This window comes from Odontesthes bonariensis, chromosome 11 (assembly GCF_027942865.1).
Source record: "Odontesthes bonariensis isolate fOdoBon6 chromosome 11, fOdoBon6.hap1, whole genome shotgun sequence".
In the NCBI taxonomy this organism is placed as follows: Eukaryota; Metazoa; Chordata; class Actinopteri; order Atheriniformes; family Atherinopsidae; genus Odontesthes; species Odontesthes bonariensis.
In genome coordinates this window covers 19,030,856-19,053,151 of record NC_134516.1, presented here as the reverse complement: position 1 = coordinate 19,053,151, position 22,296 = coordinate 19,030,856, and the positions used below count along the sequence as shown (strand labels likewise).

The window sequence follows — 22,296 nt, the reverse complement described above, 5'->3', positions numbered from 1 at the left end:
ACGGTGAAGATGTATTGTTGTAGAAAACACATTTTATTCCATTTTTCTACAATCTTTTCATTTAAAATCTTTACATTCTTGTCTTGGTAACATGTTGAATGTCAGCACACTAAAACACAAGATTTTATATGAGACATTGGCAGAAAAAAGGGAGAAAATACACACATTTGATGTGCTTTGATTGTCAGCAGTCTCTGATTACTGTACACAGCTGTCTGTGTTTGACCATTCAAGCTCACCCACAGCAGCAGTGCTTCAGACTGAGCTTCCCTTTAACACACCAGTGAATGGCACCAGGGGACGAGATCACACAGAAGTTCTCAGTGAGGAGCGGTGGTCAGCTTGATTTTAAATGAGGGAAAGGTGAACAGAAAGTTTCTTTTCCTCCCTCTGCTTTTCTTTATTCAAACTCCCAGCATGAGACAGGCAGCTTCTCACAAAGTGCTGCTTTACTGCAGGAGAAGAGAACAGTTTCAGACGCCCTCTGATTCATTCTCACGTATTAGCAGCTTGGCTTTGTTGCACAATAAGTGGCTGGAAAGCTTGGCAAAAGCTGTGTTATTTACATTTAGCTGATATTTATATGAATGAGTGCATTGGTGGGTGGCTGAATTAAATATAACAGCAAGAAGCTTGAGGTTTGACTGAGCCTTGTTACTTAAGGCTAAAGGTGGGAAATGTAAGCTTCAAATGCATTGAAATGCTGTAAAATGCCCCATGCTATCTGATTAATAATGCACATAATAGAGGGAGGTTCATGTGATTTCTGCCATCTGTTCAGAGGAAGCTGATAAACTAATTTATTAGATAAATAACAGCACGATCCAAACGTTTCCCTCCACAGCTGTAATAAGCTACGGCATCGATTTTTAATCATCTGAGACTGAGAAAACTGTGCTTTACATCATCCGAGCTGCAGCCGAAGCTTCCACTTTCTGTCTAATTATCATCTGAACCATTTAGTTTAAACACAATTCTGTGTCTTTGTGTGACTGGTGTGAATTTTTATGGAAAAACGACATGTTGTGATGGGAAAACTGGAATTATCAGGAATTATCAGGAGATTGTGTCAAACAGCAGCGACTGTGGAGTAAAGTCCACATCTTCTCGAATCAACGACGAATTAAACTGCTGATTATGAGTAAAGAGTGCCTCAATAAAGACGATTACATCATACCTCACAGTCCAAATCATCACCTGCACACTGGGGCGGTTTTCTACCGCTTTTCAACCGAAGCGGTGCCAGTGATGGTTCTGGGCTGATGCTTGAGCCACTTCTAAGTCTTTTCTGGCTCAGAAATGGTTAGGTTCGTGACTAAAGCCCTATTCGGACGGGACTAGTTCAATGGGGGGACGTATGGTAATGTTGGTTAACCAGACGACGCCAGGGAGAAGAAATGACCAATTCGGACGGGACAAGAAATCCCTGTAATATTCATCTAACATGGGAGGAGTTGTTGGTTACGCACAACCGTCACATCCTGGATGCTATGCACGTCTTCATTTCACTTCTGTAAACCCCATCTGTAAAGACATGGCGCCGACCATGCGTGCCTGCAAGCAGCGCTTCATCCAGAACCTCCATGTTTGCAAACAGACACACCTAATTGTTTCTCTCTTTAAAAGGATGTGACGACATATTCCGTACTTATTACCGAAGGTCGCATTCGCAAGGGATTAGTATTACCTATGGTAGATACTCCGGACCGTTTCACAGGAGGTAGAATTCTCGGCAAAGTTTACCGACATACTCCGCTATCTTTACTGACATGGCGCGTTCGGACGGGACTAGATTTCCCGGTTATTATTACTTTACCCCAGGTCCCCCCATTAAACTAGTCCCGTCCCTTTAAAAAAGTCACTTTAAATGTCTCTTTAGTACATGTTTGACCCTCCCTCTCCAGAAGACCACGGCACAAAGGATGAGTTCATCTTCACCAAAACAACAACAGATCACAGAGTCGCTCTCTGCAACGTCAGCCGATGTTATCAAACGCTAACGGCGACATTTCCAGTAAATAATCTTAATAAAGTGTAAGCGGATCTTTGCTTTTGACTGCCACGTCTGGACGTGATCATATTTGGATGAGAGGGCGGAGCGGGAGACAGAAACCTGAAAGGACTTTGAGGCCAAATAAATCTTTAATCATGTAATAGTTTTCAGAACAACCAGAAGGTGCAAATCTAGCTCTAACGACTATAAAACACTTGATGGAAAGATTACCAGCTTCGTATTTCATGAGAGAAGTTTATGTACATCAGCTTCACATCTGACATCAGATGACTTTTGTCCTTGTTTTTCTTTTTTTAAAATCGTATGCTGGCACCCTAACTGATGTCAAGTGTTATAACAACATTAAAAACTCATCACCTCATTAAAAAGGTTGGGGGCGGGGCACTCAACTGCTGTTTAAATTAGAAAACATTGTTTCATTACGACAGCATTTTGGGTTTTCTCAACAATATTTAAGACAATTGACCTCAAAAGATGCAGATGGAACAATCTTTGTTGCAATTTCTTCAAATGCAAGTAAATAACACGAAAGAGATGAAGGCAAGCCAAGAAAAAGAAGTCTATAAGTGACTATAATCTCAATTGTGAACCGATTTAGTTGTTTCTAAAGTCTAAAAGCGACTGCGCTGCATTCACTTTAAACCAAAGTTAATACTGTTCTGCAGTTTGGATTGAGATAGATCAATAAATTAAAGAAAAATAGGTACAAACTAAATGATCACTGCTGGCGGTCCACCGTGCTTTAAGGTTGGTGAAAGATAAATATCTGAATCTCCCAGACAATTTGTGGAAAAGAAACTGAAAACTCTTATCAGGCTAAAGAGACGAGTCTTTAAAACACTCCAGGAGAGCATGAATATTTCATCCTCTCTGCGTTGATATTCACCTTGTGTCTGGACACCATTAAAAACAGCCTTTCTCACACATTGCTGACGTCCTCCATCCCGTTGCGGCAGTCCTCGGTCGGCAGGGTGAAGCGGATGTGTCGGCTCCGCTCCCAGCCGCGGCGGATCTGTCTGAGCCGCAGGGCCACGCAGGGCACGAAGAGAGCCAGGCGGCACACCAGGACCGAGAGGGGAAGGACCAGGACCAGCATGAAAGTGGGGGGCAGGAAGAAGGGGTAGTGGACTGGATCGAAGGCACGATCCCAGCCATATATGAGCGTGTGGAGGGTGGCCATGGACAAGGCACAGTAACCAAGAGTGGACTGCAAAACATGAAGAGGGAGACTTTTAAAAAGCAGGATACTGAAGCGTGAGCCACCACTGCTCTTGTTGTTCAGGCACAACTCAAACGTGGAGACTGAAAAACACAAGAAATGTACCATTAAAATCCTCCAAATGTGTGACAAATGCTAAAAAAAGAAGGCAGAGTCAACCAGTTCCCAGCAGCAGCAGCAGCTGACTGCTCTGCAGTCCACTGCCTGCCCTGAGGAAACACGCTGACCCACCACTCATGACCGGAAGAAATCCCACTGGTGCATCCGTGTCTGCATGTGTGCCATATAATGCACCTTCAGGGTGCACTAATCTCAAAACACCTTCCAAATATGACTCGGGTAGAGGCCAGGGGTTAACAAAAATAAATAAATAAATAAATAAATAAAACTGCCAAATTTCTCCATGTGCACCGACAAACTGGCTGCATGGAACACAATTATTCTTCAGTTCACAGGATTAAATACGTCCTCTCACAGCACTTTAAGCTGGAGCACACGCTGCGGACGTGTTGGTGCAGAGCAAAGGCGAGTCTGGAGCTGAAAGGTTAAACAAAAACTGACAAAAAGAGAACATCGGGCAGGCTTTCACTCGCTCGGACGACAAACAGGACGCTCCCCGTTGCGTAATCTTCCTTGCGCTCACTTTACTCTCCTCTCCTTGATGTCTTTTCCTTCAATAAGACTCCAAGATAAATTATATACACGAGATGATGAATATCAGCTGACAGGAAATGCTCATTCCAACAGCAGCATGTTCATACGTGTTAGATGAGTTATAAAAGACTGAAACATAAGTTATAACCTTGTTTTTTATATCGACTTGAACATGTTTGATTAGTTTTTTCTTCTTTTTTCGTCATTTCAGTTTTTAAACCTCTCAAAAGATTCTCTGCTCGTCTTCTTCAGCACATAGAACACATCTTCAGGTGGATTTAAATCAGGCGACTGATCCATTCATGTTTTTTTTTTTCCATGTTTCAGCTCTTAGAAACTCAGCAGGATGTTTGGGATTGTTATCTTGTTGCAGGATGAAGCTCCTTCCAATGACTTTGGAGGCATTTACTGGAACTGGAGCAGATCAGATGTTTCTTTACAGCTCAGAATTCATTCATCATCATTAGACGCATTCGCACTGAAGGAACCTTTGGCAGTTCCTATAACCTTTTCAGGAACGGGGCTGTTTTCTCCCACATTAGCCGCTTTCGGACAGAGCCGTTCTAAGAACGCAGTCGAGCGCAGGCGATACTTTTTCATTTCATGAAGGAAGAAAGGAGAGCAGAGCGCCGCAGACAAAGGAGACCAGTGTAAGTTTAACTTATTAAACACTCGCCGGTTGTGTCCGTGTTGTATGAGGAAACATTTCAGCCGTGGCAGGATGACATGGGGCGTAGCTACCGACCACCAAACACCTCCGTCAGATGCGTTCTATAGAACCATGAAAAGACCCGACCTCGGAGAAGGAGCTGAAATGGTTATAGGAACTGAGGGAGATAGCCCCGAGTTCCTACAGTCCGAAAGCGGATATTCGGACATACAGGAACTCGGGACCACGGCCCTCAGTTCCTATAACCATTTCAGCTCCTTCTCCTCAGCTGGGTCTGTTCTGGTTTCCATAGCAACACATCTGACGTAGGTGTTTGGTGGTCGGTAGCTCCGCCCCTTGTCATGTTGTCAGGCTGAAATGTTTCCTCATACGACACAGACACAACCGGCGCGTGTTTAATAAGTTAAACTTACACATCGTCTCCTTTGTCTGCGGCGCTCTGCTCTCCTTCCTTCATGAAACCAAGAAGTATGGCCTGCGCTCCATCCTGCGTCTCCTGACTCTCTCTGTGAGCTCTTCCAGCCTCCATGTTAGACGCCCGATGTGATCGTCCATGATTAATATCAGCATCATGCAGACCATGAACACGGTGGCCTCCCCGCTCTCCATATTAGCTTCTTGGTGGTGTTTTTTCTTCTCTCCTTACTTTTACCGGGGTTTTTTTGTTCTGTTTTGTTTTGTTTTGTTGTTGAATGTGGCGCTAAAGTAACACGTCGCTGTCGCAGACGGTTGCGTCCCATCAGTCCTGACTCGTGTGCGAATGTCAAATTAAACAGTTCCCCTGGGGAAGGACAGTTATTAGAACGACATTTGAGGTGGACAGTTCTTAGAACGGCTCCGTCTGAATGCGGCTAATGAAAATAAGTGTGCCAGTACCTGTGGCAGCCATAACACCCCCACCTCCGTGTTTAACAGAGGAGCTGCTATGCTTTGGGTCTTGGTCACTTCCTGTTGGTCCTGCAATCACTCCGATGCAGCTTCATCTCGGTCTCATCTGTCCAGAGCACCTTTTCCCAGAACTCTGCAGCTCCTTTAAGGACTTTTTGGCAAACTCTAATCTGTCCATCCTGTTTTTGTGGCTAACTAGCGGTTAGCATGTAGCAGTGTAGCCTCTGTGTTTCTGTTCATGAAGTCTTCTGTGGATAGTCGTCTCTGACAAAGACACACCTGCCTCCTGAAGACTGTTTCTGACCTGTTGGACAGGCCTGAGGATTCTTCTGTCTTCTTCACAACCTTCCAAACAGCTGATTTTTGGTCATCCTAAGGTTTGACTTGTGTTTCTGATGGTTTTATTCTGGTTTTTCAGCCTCATAACAGCTTCTCTCCTCATGTTTACGTAAAAGCATTCTTCCTGTAACTTTACCCTGCTTGATATTTTTGTCGGCCTCTTCAGCATGAAAGCAAATTCACGTGCATGGTTGTGCATGTGCAGGGCTCAGACAGATATTTGCTTCTTTCTACATCAGAAATCAGTGAGTTCACCAGAGATCCACAAAATTGTGCAAGTGAAGAGCTGAATTTTAATCACTGCTGCATTTGAAAGTAAACTGGTCATTTAGTACCCAGTTCACATGGAAGCTCTGGTCCCGTTTACACCGCATTAACATGTGTCTCGTGTGACCTGATCAGAAAGTGGACAGCTGCAAGTACGGTGGCTCACAGCTGCCATTAAAATGCAAGTGACCACATTGGATCAGCACTCTTTTCCCTGCTTGAAATGCAAAGAAACACAAAAGGTCACAAACACAACCAAGTGTTTCTTTAAAATCCAAAACTACAGCCAGAGAACAAAATAAAAGCATTTTAAATATAAGAAAAAAAAAAAAAAACTCGCACGCCCACAACAAACTAATGGCTGCCTTTGAATGGATCTATTTTCATCAATATTTGGCGCCGATTTACTTTAGTGGGCGTCTATGAGAAAACTAGGGACCGAGCTAAATTAGAGGAAGAATCTCAGATAACTGATGGGACAGTTTCCTGATCATTTAAATATCCCTAAAGCAGACTAGAAGAAAGCAAAGTGTAGGTCAACTGGAAGTCTTAAAGTCTCATGATGTATCAACACAAGCGCATGAGCATGGTGTCCTGCAGCTATGCCATAAAGTCTCGGTGTTTCTGGGCAGAAACTTTGACTAATCCGACAGCTGACGGATTACTGAGACACGAAAAGGGGGGAAAAAAGCAGAAAGCCTGGAGGCCATGATGGTGGAAGTAGAGGACGAGAGGAGGAAGTGTGTACACTGACTCACAACACTTTGGTGTCTTTGTCACAGCACAAGTTTAACTGAGAATATGAGGCAGCTTCAGGGGTGTAAACACTGAGTTCACTGTGAGCACATGAATGAGACTCATGTCAGCCCGCCTGCAGTGTCTTTCCCCATCACGCAGCCCTGCGAGCCGGATGATCCGTGTATGCGTACCTGTATGAAGGTGAACTCCCTCCAGTTGAGGGTGTTGGCCACCGAAGGCAGCGAGGTGACAGCCAGCAGGGAGAGCAGCCCGAGGGCCATGATGCCCACGGAGAGGTACAGCTCCATCCTCCACACCTCCTCGTCCACCCACGAGTCCTCCACACCCGCCTTCACCTGAACACACACACACGCAAAACAAAACGCATTTCTAAAAAGTCACTAAATACGTGAGGTGTGTTATAAACTGCATGCTGGCCTTCTGAAATGTGTTTCTACGTCACTGTATACCATCAGCTAGGCTAGCTTGGAACCTTAGTAGCAAATAAAGCAAGCAGTACTATACCACAAAATGGAAAAACACCATTAAATTTAACTGTAATCCATAAGTTAAGAGTGTTAACTTAATTGTACAACAGCATCTTTTGCCATTGTAGGTAAAAAATTGATCATAAAGATTACAAAGCTGAGGAAGGGAGGGAATGTATAGTTTAAAAAAATATATAAAAAAGTGGAGGGGAGTAAATTTATAAGAAATATAGTTGTTGTTTTCCCAAGTAATCATCCTGCTTCACCTTCAGACACACCTCACATGTATTACTGTATGCTGATCTAAGATATGGATGATCTAATCAAACAATACTTTGCAGTCTGAAGGCAACAAGGAGTCTTTCTCTTAAACGTGGCCCATTCAGAACTTAATACAACGCCGTTGATGCTCCTTATGCTTCGTTTATGACCTCACAAATGCTGAAGTGATGTCACAACAGCTGGCACCAAGTGTGCTTTGGTGCTTTTTGGCCCGTCTGTGCACCTGAAAAACGGACGAGTTGGAGGCAGGATTGTGTGAGCAGATCTGTCTCTGTTCGAAACCCAGGAAGGTAAAGTTACTCCAAAGGTCACTTAGTCATAGAAAACGCATAAAACCACAATACTTCCTATAAAACGTCATCTTCTAGTGCGATTCCAGCCGTGTGGGGGAGGATGAGGGATGGAGAAGGTAACAGATGAGTTATACTCACAATCTGCCACCATTTTTCAGGCTTGACTTCACTAATCTGGAGATTTCTAAACAGATATTTATCCCTCTATTTGTAACAAAAACATATATATAAAAAACAACTTTATGAGCTTTCTTTCTTAAAATAAGAACGTACAAATCCCCCCCAAACGCTGGAGTCATCATACCAGGCCGATAACGTCCACACCGACGGGTCAAAATACACGAGAAGACAACTCTGAGTGATCCGATTCTCCTTTGGCTGCGACTTCAAAACCAAAACAATGATTACGCTCGTTCATAATTGTTCCACCATCTGCTGGTTCGACTGGGTCCGATCCAAAATCGTTGCTCATGGCGGACTCTGCATGTCAGACACTGGGCCAAAGTAATATCGACCAAGGAAGACATCTGGAAGGTTGGTGCAGAACTGTCAAATGTGGTTGTACACATATGTTTCTCCCAAGTAAAGTTAAATAGATGCAGAGAAACTGGTACATAGATGTCATTGTTACCCCAAAAGTCTGTTTGTTATGTACACACGCTCACCGTTACAGTCATGTCATCCACGGATTACACTAAACTGAACTGATTAACTGATCAACTCCACTGTATTTTATTCGGGTTTGATGAATATTTTTGTCTTCTGCCTTATTGCTGCTATTTTAGCCAGTCGCAATAGAAACAAGCCTTTCCTGGGTTTGTATCTTCCCTGTGTTCACGCATTGTGTACCCAGGCATTCAGTGCCACTCTTTTGCTTTAAAAATGGCTTTAAAACACCTATAAAATCATGCAACCATCTGAATTTCACAGAAACAGTAACCCTTCATCAAGAGGAACTGAGCGATATAGCTAAAGACTCCCCACTTGTAAGGGTGACAGTAACTAATTGGAGAGAGACGACTGAAAGGTTTAAAAAGCATAAAAGGTTTTTAACTGGTAGTTAGACAGGAAGCTGCATCACAAACAGTAAAAATCCAAAAATCTACGTCATAAGCAAAGAAACAAGAGCAGCGAGCAATGAAAACACCTCGAGCTTAAACTCACATTTCACCAAACAAAACATCATTTACAACCCCAGCAATGATCCAAACTGAGCATCAGTCCTTCTGAAGGTCTGTTAGCTCACTCAGAGTCAGGATAAAGCCCGTCCATCATTCTCCTTCACACCACAGAACAACAGACAGCCTGACAGTTGCATACAACAAAGTGCTTTGCTGCCATTTTTCTATCGATACATAATGCTCTCAATGTGCAAGATATGAGGAGATGCACGCTAGAGGCACTGGGAATCGTTAGTAAAGACATTACAATCCAAGATGCTCATCACTAGAACACAAAGTTCCCTCTCGAGAAAGATTTTGCCAGAAAACGCGCGACAACATAAACTTCTTCTGCTCCTATTCCAGCCGGTGTCCATTGAAGTGTTTCTGTAAAGCCCAGTTAAAAAAATCTGATTGGATAGAAGCTTTTAATTTCATTTTGCTGTGCTGGAGGCAGTTTAAGTATCTGGAGAGCAGGAAAAGGTGAATGAAAACGGTAAAAACAAGGTGCAAAACTTGGTCTCTGGCGGTGGTTTTTAGCCTGTTAATTCACACATTACACAAACTAGTTGCTACAAGATCACTGAAAAGCAGTGCATGTCTGTTACTTTAAACCCATTGACACAACTTAAAAAGTTTGATCAAGATGTTGCATCTTACGTCTGCACAGACCTGTTTATAAGCCAAGTTGACGAGTTTGAAGCGGGCAGACTTCCTCAAGGGAAGGCACAGACTGTAAATGGCATGAAGAGCTGCACACAGGAAGCTGCACAGCCCAAACTGCTTCCTCGTGGTTAGCCACCCGTCCAGCCAGTTGGGGAAGCGATTGTACTTGGTGCCCCACCACAGCTGGAGGAAGGCGGCGCACAAACCGGGCGTGTAAACCAACGCCAACATCACCAAGGCCACAGAGGGAAGAGTGACATTTACAGTGTCGATGGGCATTTTGTAGAAAAAGCTCTTTCCTGCTGTGACTTCGGGATGCAGGACGTCTCGGGTGAAGTTGTACAGGTAGAAGAAGATGAAGAGAGCAAGGGTGGAGAGGATGGGGACCCGCCAGGAGGGAAACAGGTAGAGCGGGAGGTTTTCGATCTCCAGAGCGGAGGAAAGGAGGCCCATGTCGACAGGGATGAAGCCCATCCTGTGGCAGATCTGCTTCACTGAGTTCTTGGCTTTTTGACTGTTGCTGCACAGGAAAACCTGCAAAGAAATTATCACAAGAGGATGAAACATTTCTCCCTCAAACTGTTTATCCAACAGCACATCCTCCACTGGTTCTCCCTGCGGATTCAATTCAATTCAATTAATTTTTATTTATATAGCGCTAAATACAACAAATGTCATCTCAAGGCACTTAAATAATAAAGTCCAATTCCAGCCAATTGGAATTCAACTCATTGTAATTAGGGTTGCAAAGGGGCGGAAAGTTTCTGGTAAATTTCCATGGGAAGTTAAGCTTGGGAATTTTGGATATATTCCATATTGGACACTTTCCATGGGAATAATGGGAACTAATGGGAATTTAGGAGAACTAACTGGGAATATATTATATCCAAGCATAAATATAAACAGAAGTCATAAGAAAACATCCATACAAAATGTTTTCAGATTTATTTGTAAGTAGCCCTTTACTTGTTGTTTTTAAATCCCAGCTTAAGACCCATCTTTTTTCTTTGGCTTTTGGCACAATCTGAGATGTTTGACTTTGTTTTATTGTGTTTACATTTTAATTACTTTAGTACTGCTTTTATATTTGACCCTTCTATTTTATGATTGTATTGTATTTTATGATTGTGTATAGCACTTTGGTCCTGTGGGTGTATAAAGTGCTTTATAAATAAAGTAGGTATGGTATGGTAAGTAGAATAGAACACGTTCTAATTACTGGTTTCATGGATGAACAAAAACAGGAGTTTTGGGTTCAATCTTCTGTACATGTGATGGAGGCATGCACAGTGCCACTAGGGGGTGTGGTCTCAATAGCCGTGCAGTAAGCAGTGTGCTCTGTGCATGTGATTGAGGAATTCCATCTGTTTGTTTTAGTCAAGATTATGCTAAAATATACTTTCCTCAACTATATTTAAGTTCCCTAGAAGAGCCAACCTTCAATTTTGAAAATTCCCAGTTTATTCCCATAAATTCCCTAGCCTGGGAATTCCCATGCTGCTTTGCGCTCGATTTCATTCTCACTGCAAAGTCAGCCTGGAAACCACCGCCCTTATTTTTGCCAGAGTTTGGGAACCAATCACAGAACGGGGGGGCAGCAGCAGCAGCAGCAAGACGATGACGACGTCTATGCGCTACACGAAGCTTGTAGAGTGTTAATCCAACATGACAGCGGACACAACGTTACCGTTCGATGCAGCCTTAGAAAGTGTTTCGGAGTAGATTCACCCTAGGGTCATTTGAACCGTGACATCCAGCCAAGTAGCCCACCCGAAGTTTTTCCGATATTGGCTGAACATCAGCTGAGTTACTGAGTTATCCCGAATAGCTTAGTACAAGCGCTGACGGACCCTGGCAGTATCTCCAAAATTACCACACTAAAATCACATGCCATAACACCAAACTTCTACAGTAGCACAAATATGGTCTGTACTCACAAAACGATGCATTTGGAAGTTTGTACATAGTCCAGGAGTTTATTATTATCAACACAAGCCTGATAGCTTTTCTGCTGCTAAAGCTTCGTTGACGTCACTTCTGGGAGCTGGGAGCTTCAAAGTAAGATGAGGGTTGATCTACTACTGTAGACAACAAAGCAAGGCTGCTCAATTTCTCCATTGATAAAATAAATTCACAACTCTACAACATAAAAATTCATGTAGAATATAGCATATAGGCCTACTTTGTTGTCAATTTAAGTAGCTTAGAGCGCAAGTTTACTTTTATTTTACTTTTTTTTTCTTCTTCCTCGTCGAATTTCTGTCGTCATCTGGTATAAGTGATACAATTGGCTATGAATCGCGCGCAAAGCAGCATGGGAAGAACCTGACGTCATTTGATAGACATTCGTAGCGCCCAATAAACGGCTCTAGGCATTCGTAAACCACGCCTCAAATACGAGAAAATGCACACCTAGTTCCCAGACCACCATCTCATCGAGATTGTGGACGCGTCAGCCAGGCTAATAAATTCCCGTTAATTCCCTTAAATTCCCATGGAAAGTTTCCGTCTTTGAAAATTCTGGGAATTTTGCAACCCTAATTGTAATCATAATTATTTATAAAATAATCCAATTCATTCATATAGAGCCAATTCAAAAACACTTTCCTGGCTAAGGAAACCAACAGATTGCACCGGATGTATCCCACCTGCCTGCTTCCATCACGTGGTCCCATCTGGAGCGTCCAGGCTGAAATGGTGTTAAACCCTTTGACCACAGAGCTCTCCGGAAAAAGGTCTGCCAGCAGTTCAGCATTAGAGGGACCGTACTGGCTGATGCGGAAACCGTTGCTCACGTCCACCAGAGTCTTCCCTGCCAGCACCGGCTTCAATGCCACCAACGTGGAGTGGTGCTCAGGGAACACCGCGACAAAGACCAGGTCCGCCTGGCTGGCTGCCTCCATCTGGGACGTCATCTGGAAATAAAAGACACGCTGCTTTTGTTTTATTTGTAGTTTCGCTGACAGTTATTATCCCCGGTGGGTGAAGTCAAAGGTGTACATATAATTATCTCCAGGAGGAAAGAAAAACACTAATTACATGGTGAGGATCAGTGTGTGTGCGTCACCTCGGCCTCCTCGGGGAACAGAGCCACAGAGCGCTTCGGGGTCCGACTCCCCACCACAACTTGGTATCCTGAGGCCACCAGCCGTCTGGCCAGCGAGCGGGAAAAGTCACCCGTGCCCAGGATGCCAATCACCGGAGCTCCGGGATCAGACACACAGGCTTCAAGGTGTCTGGAGCCTCCTCCTTCGCCTCGTTCTCGGATTAATGGCTTTCCCATCTCATCAGGCATAATGCTCTTACAAAATACAAATCTGTAGACAGCAGATGGGATCGTAACTTAGTTTTATGACTCAACTGGTTATTAGATCAAGCACATAATCAAGTCACTGAAAAGAGATTCAGTAGTCTAGTCTTGTTACTTGCCATTTCATTTGACATAATACGAAAATAAGGATGTAAAAAGTGACACTAAAATTAAATTTGTCATGAAGTTTCGCTTTAACTGTTTGTGTTTTTTCTGCTTCTTTTGAACAGAGAAGTCCTCATTCCTCTTATCTCTGAGTCTCAACTGGCATGTCCCAGTTCTGTAGCTGCTCTGTCAAAGGAGGCTACATCCAATAATAGCATAGATAGAATACACGGTAACAACTTATTTTTTTTAGTCAAAAATTACACGGCATCATTGCAACATAAGGCACATTTTACCAACCAACCTGTCATTCATGCGAGCCCGTCCTAATTCGGCTCGCTACATCACTCAATACCTGCATAAACATTGATAATAGTCACTTTTAGCTGCTTCTACGCTTATCCATTCACACGCCGAATTAAAAAAAACAACCGTGAATATTCCAAACATGTCCCAATTACCGTTGTGCCCTTTGTTAAACCTGATCAGAAAGCGATAAAACCTTTAAGTGCGAGAAATTAACAGGACATTCTGTCTACAACAAAACAACCGGGTTGAAGCCGCCTCGCTTGTTGTCCTTGACTGAACTCGTGGAAACTTCACCTCCGATTTAAGTTATTCTCCTCAACACACACTTCGTTTAAGCCGACCAAACCCCGACATTTTGCTAGAACAATAACTTAAAAACACACAAACAACCTCCTTTTCGCGCTTGCAGAGATAACTTTACTCACTGGCAGCAGTTAAATTCCACCCGCTCCGCCGCTTTCTGTGAAAATGCTGGAACGTTTCTTCCTGATATCATGACGCAGCAGCCAAAGCCACGCCCCCTCCTGTGCGAGGAAGATAAAACACGAGCACGAGCCTCCCATAACTGAGTCTTTAAAAACCATAAAACGTCTGTTTTAACCAAAGAGTCAATGAGGAAACTACATAAAAAGACAGAGACAGCGGGACTTTGACAGTATATAAGTACAAGTGGACTTTAGTGTGCGACCTAGTTAGAAAAACTAACTAAAACATGAGTTTAACAACTATGTTTTCCAACTGAAACATCATATTTCACATCAATTCAAAGGGAAACTAAATCATCTATTCCAACTTCTTACGATAAACTAACAATAGAACTTAAATTAAGAAGACTCAATCTCATGAATGTTCTCTAACTGTTATGACAGCGATAATGAATGATTTTTAAGGTGCTTACCTCTCCTTTTCAAGCTCATCATATTCACCTTGTGATCTCAAGAAACAACGGCTTTTTTCCTCAAGATAAAAGGTTACGAAATGTTGCGATTTCACATTATTATTGTTATTGTTATGTTGAAATAATGGCATCAAAATAAATGGTCAAAGACAAGGCAGCTCTCAGTTTCAGTACTATTCTATGGTGAAAGGCCGTAAAATCCCCAGTATGGATAGTCTGGACTCTGACTGGACCGGTGCAGCACCTTGATTCTTCTCTTCTTCACACATTCTGCTGTAGATCTGCTGCTGTGTTTGGGATCTTTGTCCTGTTGATGAGCCAGTTTCAGCCCAGCTTCAGCTGTCGGACAGACGGCCTCACATCTGACTCTAGAACACTTTGGTATCCAGAGGAGTTCATGGTGGACTCAGTGGCTGCAAGGTGCCCAGGTCCTGTGGCTGCAGAACCAGCCCAGATCATCAGCCCTCCACCACCGTGCTTGACAGCTGGTGTGAGGTGTTTGTGCTGATATGCTGTGTTTGGTTTCCTCCAAACGTGCTGCTGTGCATTATGAGCAAACATCTCCACTTTGGTCTGCTCTGTCCAAAGGACATTGGGCCTCATGCACGAACCATTTGTACAAACAGATTTGTTCTTAAGTCATGCGTTCGAGTGATTTAAGAGATTTTGCGCATTGCGCAATCTTTGTATTTTACGTTTTCTTTCAGGTACGAATAGAATTTACGAGTGATCCAGACCTGTCGTAGGAGTTTCGTAAAATAGTCCGCTGTTATTCCAATCAAGTTTGCTTGACTAATGGATTGTATATTTAATTACTTTGAAGCAAACATAAATAAATATATACATTATACCCCATAATGATGCTGAAATTATTCTGTTTGACTTAAATTATGCACTGAAGGTTAATCTGACTCTGTATATAACACGAACCAGCGGCTGACTTGCTACTTTCGGATGCCTTAGCGCATCAGGCTCTTGGAAGAGACCGTGTAGAGACAGACGAATGGCTGACCTCTCGATTAAGATTCCCAAGGACTGTGCTACTGCAAATATGCAACTTGCTAGAGCCACAACTCTAGAGAGAAACACGCCGATCAAACCCAATTCCACCACACGTCCAGGTCCTCACCACCCTTGGATTTTTGGCCACTGGAACCTTTCAGAGGGAGACTGGAGACAGATCGGTGTGTCCCAGTCCTCTGTGAGTCGTGCGCTCCCCTTGGTCATCAAAGCTCTCATCAGTTTATCACCCATGGTACATCAAATTCCCATACACCGCTGTCCAACAAGAACAAATTAAGAGGGACTTTCATGCCGTGGCTGGACTGCCAAACATAATCGGAGCACGAGACACATATACACATCAAAGCACTCGTGCTGTTGTGGAGCGCACTGAGCTGAAGGCCGGGTGGGTGTGTCTCGATACAGCGGGGGGGCAAACTGCTCTATAACCCAGAGAAGGCATGCCAGATTTGCACAATATTGCCATGAACAAGGGTCTCCTACAACCTGAACCAGCCCAGGCAGACCAGAAGGTGTGGTGCCAGAAGACCCCCCTCATGGACCACCCCATCGAAGAGCCATCATGATGAGGCAACAACTGATTGCACGGCTTTAGTTGCAGTCATCGATCGCCTGCCCAGGGCGAGAAATGTTTTTTTTTTAAAAGCTATTTTCATATTAAGCCATTTCTTTTTTATTATTATTATTATTATTTCGGTGACATGGTATTAACAGCACTCGTAATTGCTTCCCAGTTCTTCGCTTTAGCAGGTCCCGTAATTCCACTGCTGACACTGCTAAAAAGGACAGATTTTCCTTTTTGGATCTCTGAAAGCAGAACTTCAGTCTCAGAGCCCGTAAAGTTGTTCTTTTTGCTTCTTGATGTCATTCTCTTACACACTTTTTCCGAAGTTAAGAGCGTTTGTTGAATCTGACGTGGCGTGTTCGTCCGAGATCTTCGTACGAAAAAAGTGAGAGAAATTTAGAATAAAAATACGAAAATGTTCTTGCATGAGGCCCATTGTTCCAGAAGTCTTGTGGTTTGTTCAGATGCAGCTTTGCAAACCTAAGCTGTGCTGCCATGTTCTTTTTAGAGGGAAGAGGCTTTCTCCTGCAGCCCTTCCAAACAAGCCATACTTGTTCAGTCTGTTTCTAACTGTGCTGTCATGACCTTTAACCTTTAACATGCTAACTGAGGCCTGCAGAGTCTGAGATGTAGCTCTTGGGTTTCTGACCTTGGGGTGACCTTTAACCTTTAACATGCTAACTGAGGCCTGCAGAGTCTGAGATGTAGCTCTTGGGTTTCTGACCTTGGGGTGACCTTTAACCTTTAACATGCTAACTGAGGCCCGCAGAGTCTGAGATGTAGCTCTTGGGTTTCTGACCTTGGGGTGACCTTTAACCTTTAACATGCTAACTGAGGCCTGCAGAGTCTGAGATGTAGCTCTTGGGTCTCTGACCTTGGGGTGACCTTGCTGGGACGTCCACTCCTGGGAAGATTGACAGCTGTCCTGAATGTTTTCCACTTGTGAATAATCTTTCTCTCTGTAGAACGATGGACTCCAGATGGTTTGGAAACGGCCGTATAACTCTTCCCAGGTTGATGGGAAGCAACAGTTGCTTCTCTAAGATCATTACTGATGTCTTTCCTCCATGGCATCGTGTTCACACGCACCAGAATGCTCCAAAACGTCTGCTTTTATAGAGGTGCTCACACTTACTGATGATCAATTAATCAGTGCATTGATCAGCAGCACCTGGCTGCTTCTTACCCTCTTAACTCCCATTGAAGCAGGAAGGATGGACTTAAGCAAAATGCAGATGTCATGTATGAAAAATTCAGTTCTTCCTAAATTAATAATGATATGGTGTTAATTACCATGTGCTGCTCTTCATCTGAGGTTGTGTTTAACTCATTTTAAGACCTGGAGAGGACCAGAGTTTTTATCAGTTTGTATAGTGTCACCATTAGCATTTAGCTGCTATCATGGCTATAGATCCCGTTATAGCTATAGCTTCAATGGTTTAGGGGCTCATTTTTCATATTCTCTCATTGTAAATATATTGTAATACTGAAGTCTGCCTTTCCCCCCTCCTGCTGTAAAGCTGGTGTATTTGATAAGCTGGCCTTGGGATTAGTAAAAAAAGCAAAAGCGTGTTAAAATGATGTCTGACCGCGGGATACGAGTTGTCACCATGACTTCATCATGTCTGCCTTTGCCACTTGCAAAAGGTTGAATCCCCCCGGCTCGCTGTGCTGCATCAGTGTCACCACACACCAACATGTGCGCACATTCTGGCACACAAACACGCTCCTCTTCCTCTCTCATGCTCTCTCTGCCACGGCCTCCTCTTTGTTTATATTGCTTAAGGTCACAGTCCTTGACATACATATTTAATTTCCCTCACTCATAGGTATCAATTAGCCGTGTGTGGCCACCCATTAATCTTACAATTCGTGTCAATGGAGTGTTTTTGATCCGGCAGCAGCGTTTAGTTTACTGCTGTTCATGGAGAAGTCTTGGATTTAAAATTATGTTGTCTGTAATTTACCCTTTGATTCAAGGTTTCATTCAGCTTGTATGTTAACGGGTTAAAGGGATAGTTCGCCTCTTTTGACATGAAGCTGTATGACATCCCATACTAGCAATATCGTTTATGAACATTGACTTAAGGCCTCAGTATGCTTCTCCGTCACTATCCGTCAGGTCTCCGTCCTTTCGAAGTTCTCCGTCGGGATGTCGGATACGCAAGGCAATTCACCTCCCGATCAGTAGGCGTCGCTACGTTAAACGATCCAATCTCGCGACGTCTGTCGTGAAAGTCATTGATTGATTGTTCACCTTCCGGTTCCGTTCCGCTCCTCACAGTGAACGATGGCTCTGTCGACGGAGAGAGCTCTCCGTAGGCGACCATAAATCAGCCTTTAGCCCCTATGCGTCCTGTGAGCCGGGCACTATTTTCTCTCCCTTCGTATCACTGCGTGCTGTGTAGGCCGTGCAGACCGAATTGTAGACTGAGCAGTCCCCTGCTTCCGAGCAGCAAACACCGTAACAGGCCGGCTGTCGGCAGGCGGCAGAAGGGAGAGAAAATAGCGCCAAGCGATTGTGAGGTCTGATTTTTTCCTGGAGAACGATTTTGTGATGTAAATGTATTACTCTTTTGAACGCATATTGTTTTGAGAAGCAAAACGCTTTATTTTTTAAACCCCAGCCAACTAGCCGGACTACTTTCGCCAACACCAAAACGAGGCTGGAACTCTGCTCACGGGACGCAGCAGGGGGTAAGAAAACGTTGATGCACGATATTGCTAATATGGGATGTCATATAGCTTCATGTCAAAAGAGGCGAACTATCCCTTTAAGCAACATTTCATCGCTGGGAAACGTGGCACAGGAGGGAAGGTCCTAAACATCATAAACAGCTTGCCTGAGGTAGACAGGTACAGCAATGTTAACATCTGACAGGATCTCACTGTCAGGGCGCCACATTCAGGACGGCACCTCTACCGAGGACAGATGTGTCTATAGTGGCCTTCATGTGGGATTAGGGTCACACGGTAAGACAGGAGCTGATGCTGCAAGTTCCCCTCACTGTCTTGTTGTGGTTCAGTGATGGTTCCTCACGCATGTTTTACAGTAATAGCCTGTGACATTTTACTCTGAAACTGACCAACGACTCACCCTGTAATGAAAACACAGTGGGCGAATCTTCATAAACGCTCCCACCTCGTTGATGGAGATGAACAACCTGCTCGTACACTCTTCTTCCTCAGCCCTGCCTTTGTAATATGTGCATTATGTGGTTTCACCCCAGAAAAAGATGTGGTCCTGATTGCAGCATACGTTGCTGTAAAATCTCAGTGAGCTTTTCTGCTTTAATGCTGCCATCACAGAGGTGGAAATGAGCTTTGCCAGGAGCTCTGATCCAACCCATCACAGAGCCTGGCTGCAGGGACTGGTGGCTGACAGCAGTCTGGATGCTGCTTTTGCTCTTTGGCTCTTTTGCACACGGCGTCCATTTCTTCCAACAAAGATGTGGAACACTGATCGGTCTGATCACAGTTCACGTTTCCAACGTGAGATGGTCCATCCCAGATGCCTCCGAGCTCCTAGGCTGGCATCCCTGCCCTTTACACACTGAAATTCCTCCAGATTTCTTGCTTAAGTTGAAGATACGATGCACGTTAGATGAAGAAATATGCCAATGCCTTCTAAGCATTGTTTACCATCCCCGCGTCCTCTGATTCGAGGTTATATTCCAAGACCATTCTAGTTTGACCGACAGCCTCTGACTCTCGTGTTTAATTCATAAGCCAATTTGAATAGATGATGAGGCCAATGCAACCGAAAATACACGCATAACTATCCGAACCATGCAGTAAGAGTTTACGGTCGCAAACATTTCCAACATCACAATCCAGGGCCAGAAAGGAATGCTCTGCTTCTACCAATCAAAACAGTGTAAGCAGTGAACTCACAGAGGATAATTCTGGATTTGAATACTTTCTGTTGCAGATAAAAGGCTAAAAAGAAACGTACTTTGTTATCATTAGTAGTTTAATGCAGGGCATACGCAGCTATCGACCATCTTTGCCGCTGACTGGCTGGAAAATCTACTGATGAAGACATTTACGTCACACTCTGCCCAGCAGAGCTTGCAGACTCAGGGTCATGGAAAATACAACACTGCTGTACATGTGATGCCTCCTTTACACCAGACACAGCGAACTGTGACATCTCCACCTTCTGTCACCACTGAGGAAATGTCACAGCTACACTGCGTATTTGATCTTTTTTGAAACGTGAACTGTACCTTTTTAGGTTTTTGCTGCTTCGTACAGACGCTGAAAGAGACGGATAATCTCACGCAATCTTTCCTCCACCCATTCCTGTTATTCTAAATGACTCTCACAGGCGAGGGGCAGGACTGGCTGAAATGGCATCAAAACCCAAAGACTTGAGAAAACAACTGTCCAATATTCCATTAAGGTCTCCAATTGTCATTTCTTCATACTCTTAAATACCTACAATAATGACACGCTCCCTTGTAGAAGCAGCAAGAAGGATATGTGACTCAAATCAGTGTTTCCACATCAGTTAAGACGTATTCCTCAATCATTTTGTGTAAGAAGCCATAAAGTCCTCCCAATGAGGCTGGAAGTTGGAGTAGATGGACGGTGCATTGTATTGTAACGCACACCAATCATACTTTTCATCACTTCCTGGTTGGGTTTATGTGATAACATTACTGATTTAGGGTGAGAAAACAATCATGGTTAGTTTCTAAGACCAGCGCTGATTGTAAGATCTCCATCTATTCTTTGAACTAAGGGACAATTTCAGCCTCTTGAAGCTGCATATTTGATATTGTTATGGTTTCTGCCCGCGGCCCAGTGGTTTGGCATCGATAGACAGATGTGTGACACGTGCACAAAACAAATGAAGTAAGCTGGCAAGTCAGTGCCATCATATTCTATCAGTAAATGATGGTGACATTCATGTCACTCACGCAATAGGATTCAACACTCTCCCGGCACCATTCACCACAGTAAATACGTCTGTGCATCTGACATGTTTGTTCCTCCTGTGGTGTCACATTTTGGAGGACGATTTCTTGTCTTTACATGTATTTTCTTAAAAGCCGTCATACTGTTTAAAATAAAATCCTCTATGATGTCTAACCAAAGCACTTACAAACCAATTTAATGCGTCAGCTTTTACCTGATTATGCACAGTTTAACGTCTGCAGGCTGCTAATGATGGACTGCTTCATTTGATTCACCGTATGGCTTGTGTGCATGACGCAGCAGGGCTCTAACATGCGCTGTGACGGCGCCGCAGGGCGAGATAATCTCTGAAGCTGCGGTGCATAATGCGGACAGTGTGTCGTGCACAGCTCACCACAGCCTGGAGTCACAGTTAACTGTACTAATCCTGACTAAAGGTCATTCTGTCTTGCAGCAGAGTTAGAGAGCATAACAAGATCTCTGTGCCTTCCTGATAATTATTTTTTTAAGGGTTTTGTTTCGTAATTTGTTGTTTTATTGCTGCTGATGAAATGAAAGAAAAACAAAAGCTCAAAGGGAGAAATTTACTGTTTCATGAAAAATATCAGTTCATCTTGAGTTTTATGGCAGCACCACGTCTCATAAAAGTTGGGACAGGTCCATGTTTCCCACTGTGTAGCATCCCCTCTTCTTTTAACAACATCTGTAAACATCTGGGAACTGAGGAGACCGGCTGCCGGACCTTTGGGAGAGGAATGTTGTCCCATTCTGGTCTGATAAGAGGATTCTAGCTGCTCAGCAGTCCTGAATCTTCTTTGTTGTATCTTAAATGTTTTCAGATGGTGAAACATCTGGACTGCAGGCAGGTCAGACGATGATTCCTGGAAGTGTTCCTGAGTCCATTTAGTGATTTCCAGGATTGAATTAGGTCTGTTTTTAATGCAGAGCTGCCCGAGGAGACTCTGTCTCTCTAAGGTGCTCTTTTTTTTTTTATACCAATTCATGTTACTTACCTGTTGTTAATTAACCCAATTATTTCCAACATGCTCCTCCATGTCAGCTGGGGGTGGGTGTGATACGTAGGAGGACACGGAATGCGGACTCTCAAAAATCAAGACTTGATTATTTATTTAAAAAACAAGGTTTACAAAAATTGCGGCTGAGCCGGAAGACAAAATCTTGACTGTGGAAAAACCAAAACATGACTAATAGACCGTGAGCCAGGGCCTCAAAATATGGAAACCGTTACCGAAAAAGTGGCAAAGATTACCATACCTTTTCTGAAAGCCTGGAATCTCAGCTTTTCAATGATGTATGATGGCCATCTGACAAGAGTAGCTGTTTTGAGTTATCACACATAATGTAAACTAAGGTTGAGAAAATAATGCATATAAAAAAGCAGAACACTGACATAGTTAAAAATTTATATTGGACATTTTGGAATATTTTATTTTGTTATGTTTGGTATCATTGTAAAGGGAAGAC

General features: G+C 43.6%; 1 protein-coding gene across 2 annotated transcripts; it reads right to left on the bottom strand.

Annotated features, from left to right (window-relative positions):
- Nucleotides 1-1,849: 1,849 nt before the first annotated feature.
- LOC142391788 (metalloreductase STEAP3-like) lies at nucleotides 1,850-13,886 on the bottom strand. 2 transcript variants are annotated; one of them, XM_075477850.1, is made up of 6 exons: nucleotides 13,828-13,886; nucleotides 12,746-12,995; nucleotides 12,327-12,593; nucleotides 9,685-10,212; nucleotides 6,981-7,145; nucleotides 1,850-3,221 (listed from the first exon to the last, which is right to left on the bottom strand). In XM_075477850.1, the coding sequence occupies exons 2-6, from the start codon at nucleotides 12,971-12,973 to the stop codon at nucleotides 2,934-2,936; spliced, it is 1,476 nt and encodes a 491-aa protein (XP_075333965.1). In that variant the 5' UTR covers nucleotides 12,974-12,995; nucleotides 13,828-13,886; the 3' UTR covers nucleotides 1,850-2,933. The 2 variants fall into 2 exon arrangements, with proteins under 2 accessions (XP_075333965.1, XP_075333966.1); XM_075477851.1 differs by lacking the exon at nucleotides 13,828-13,886 and having other exon boundaries at nucleotides 12,718-12,808.
- Nucleotides 13,887-22,296: the final 8,410 nt, after the last annotated feature.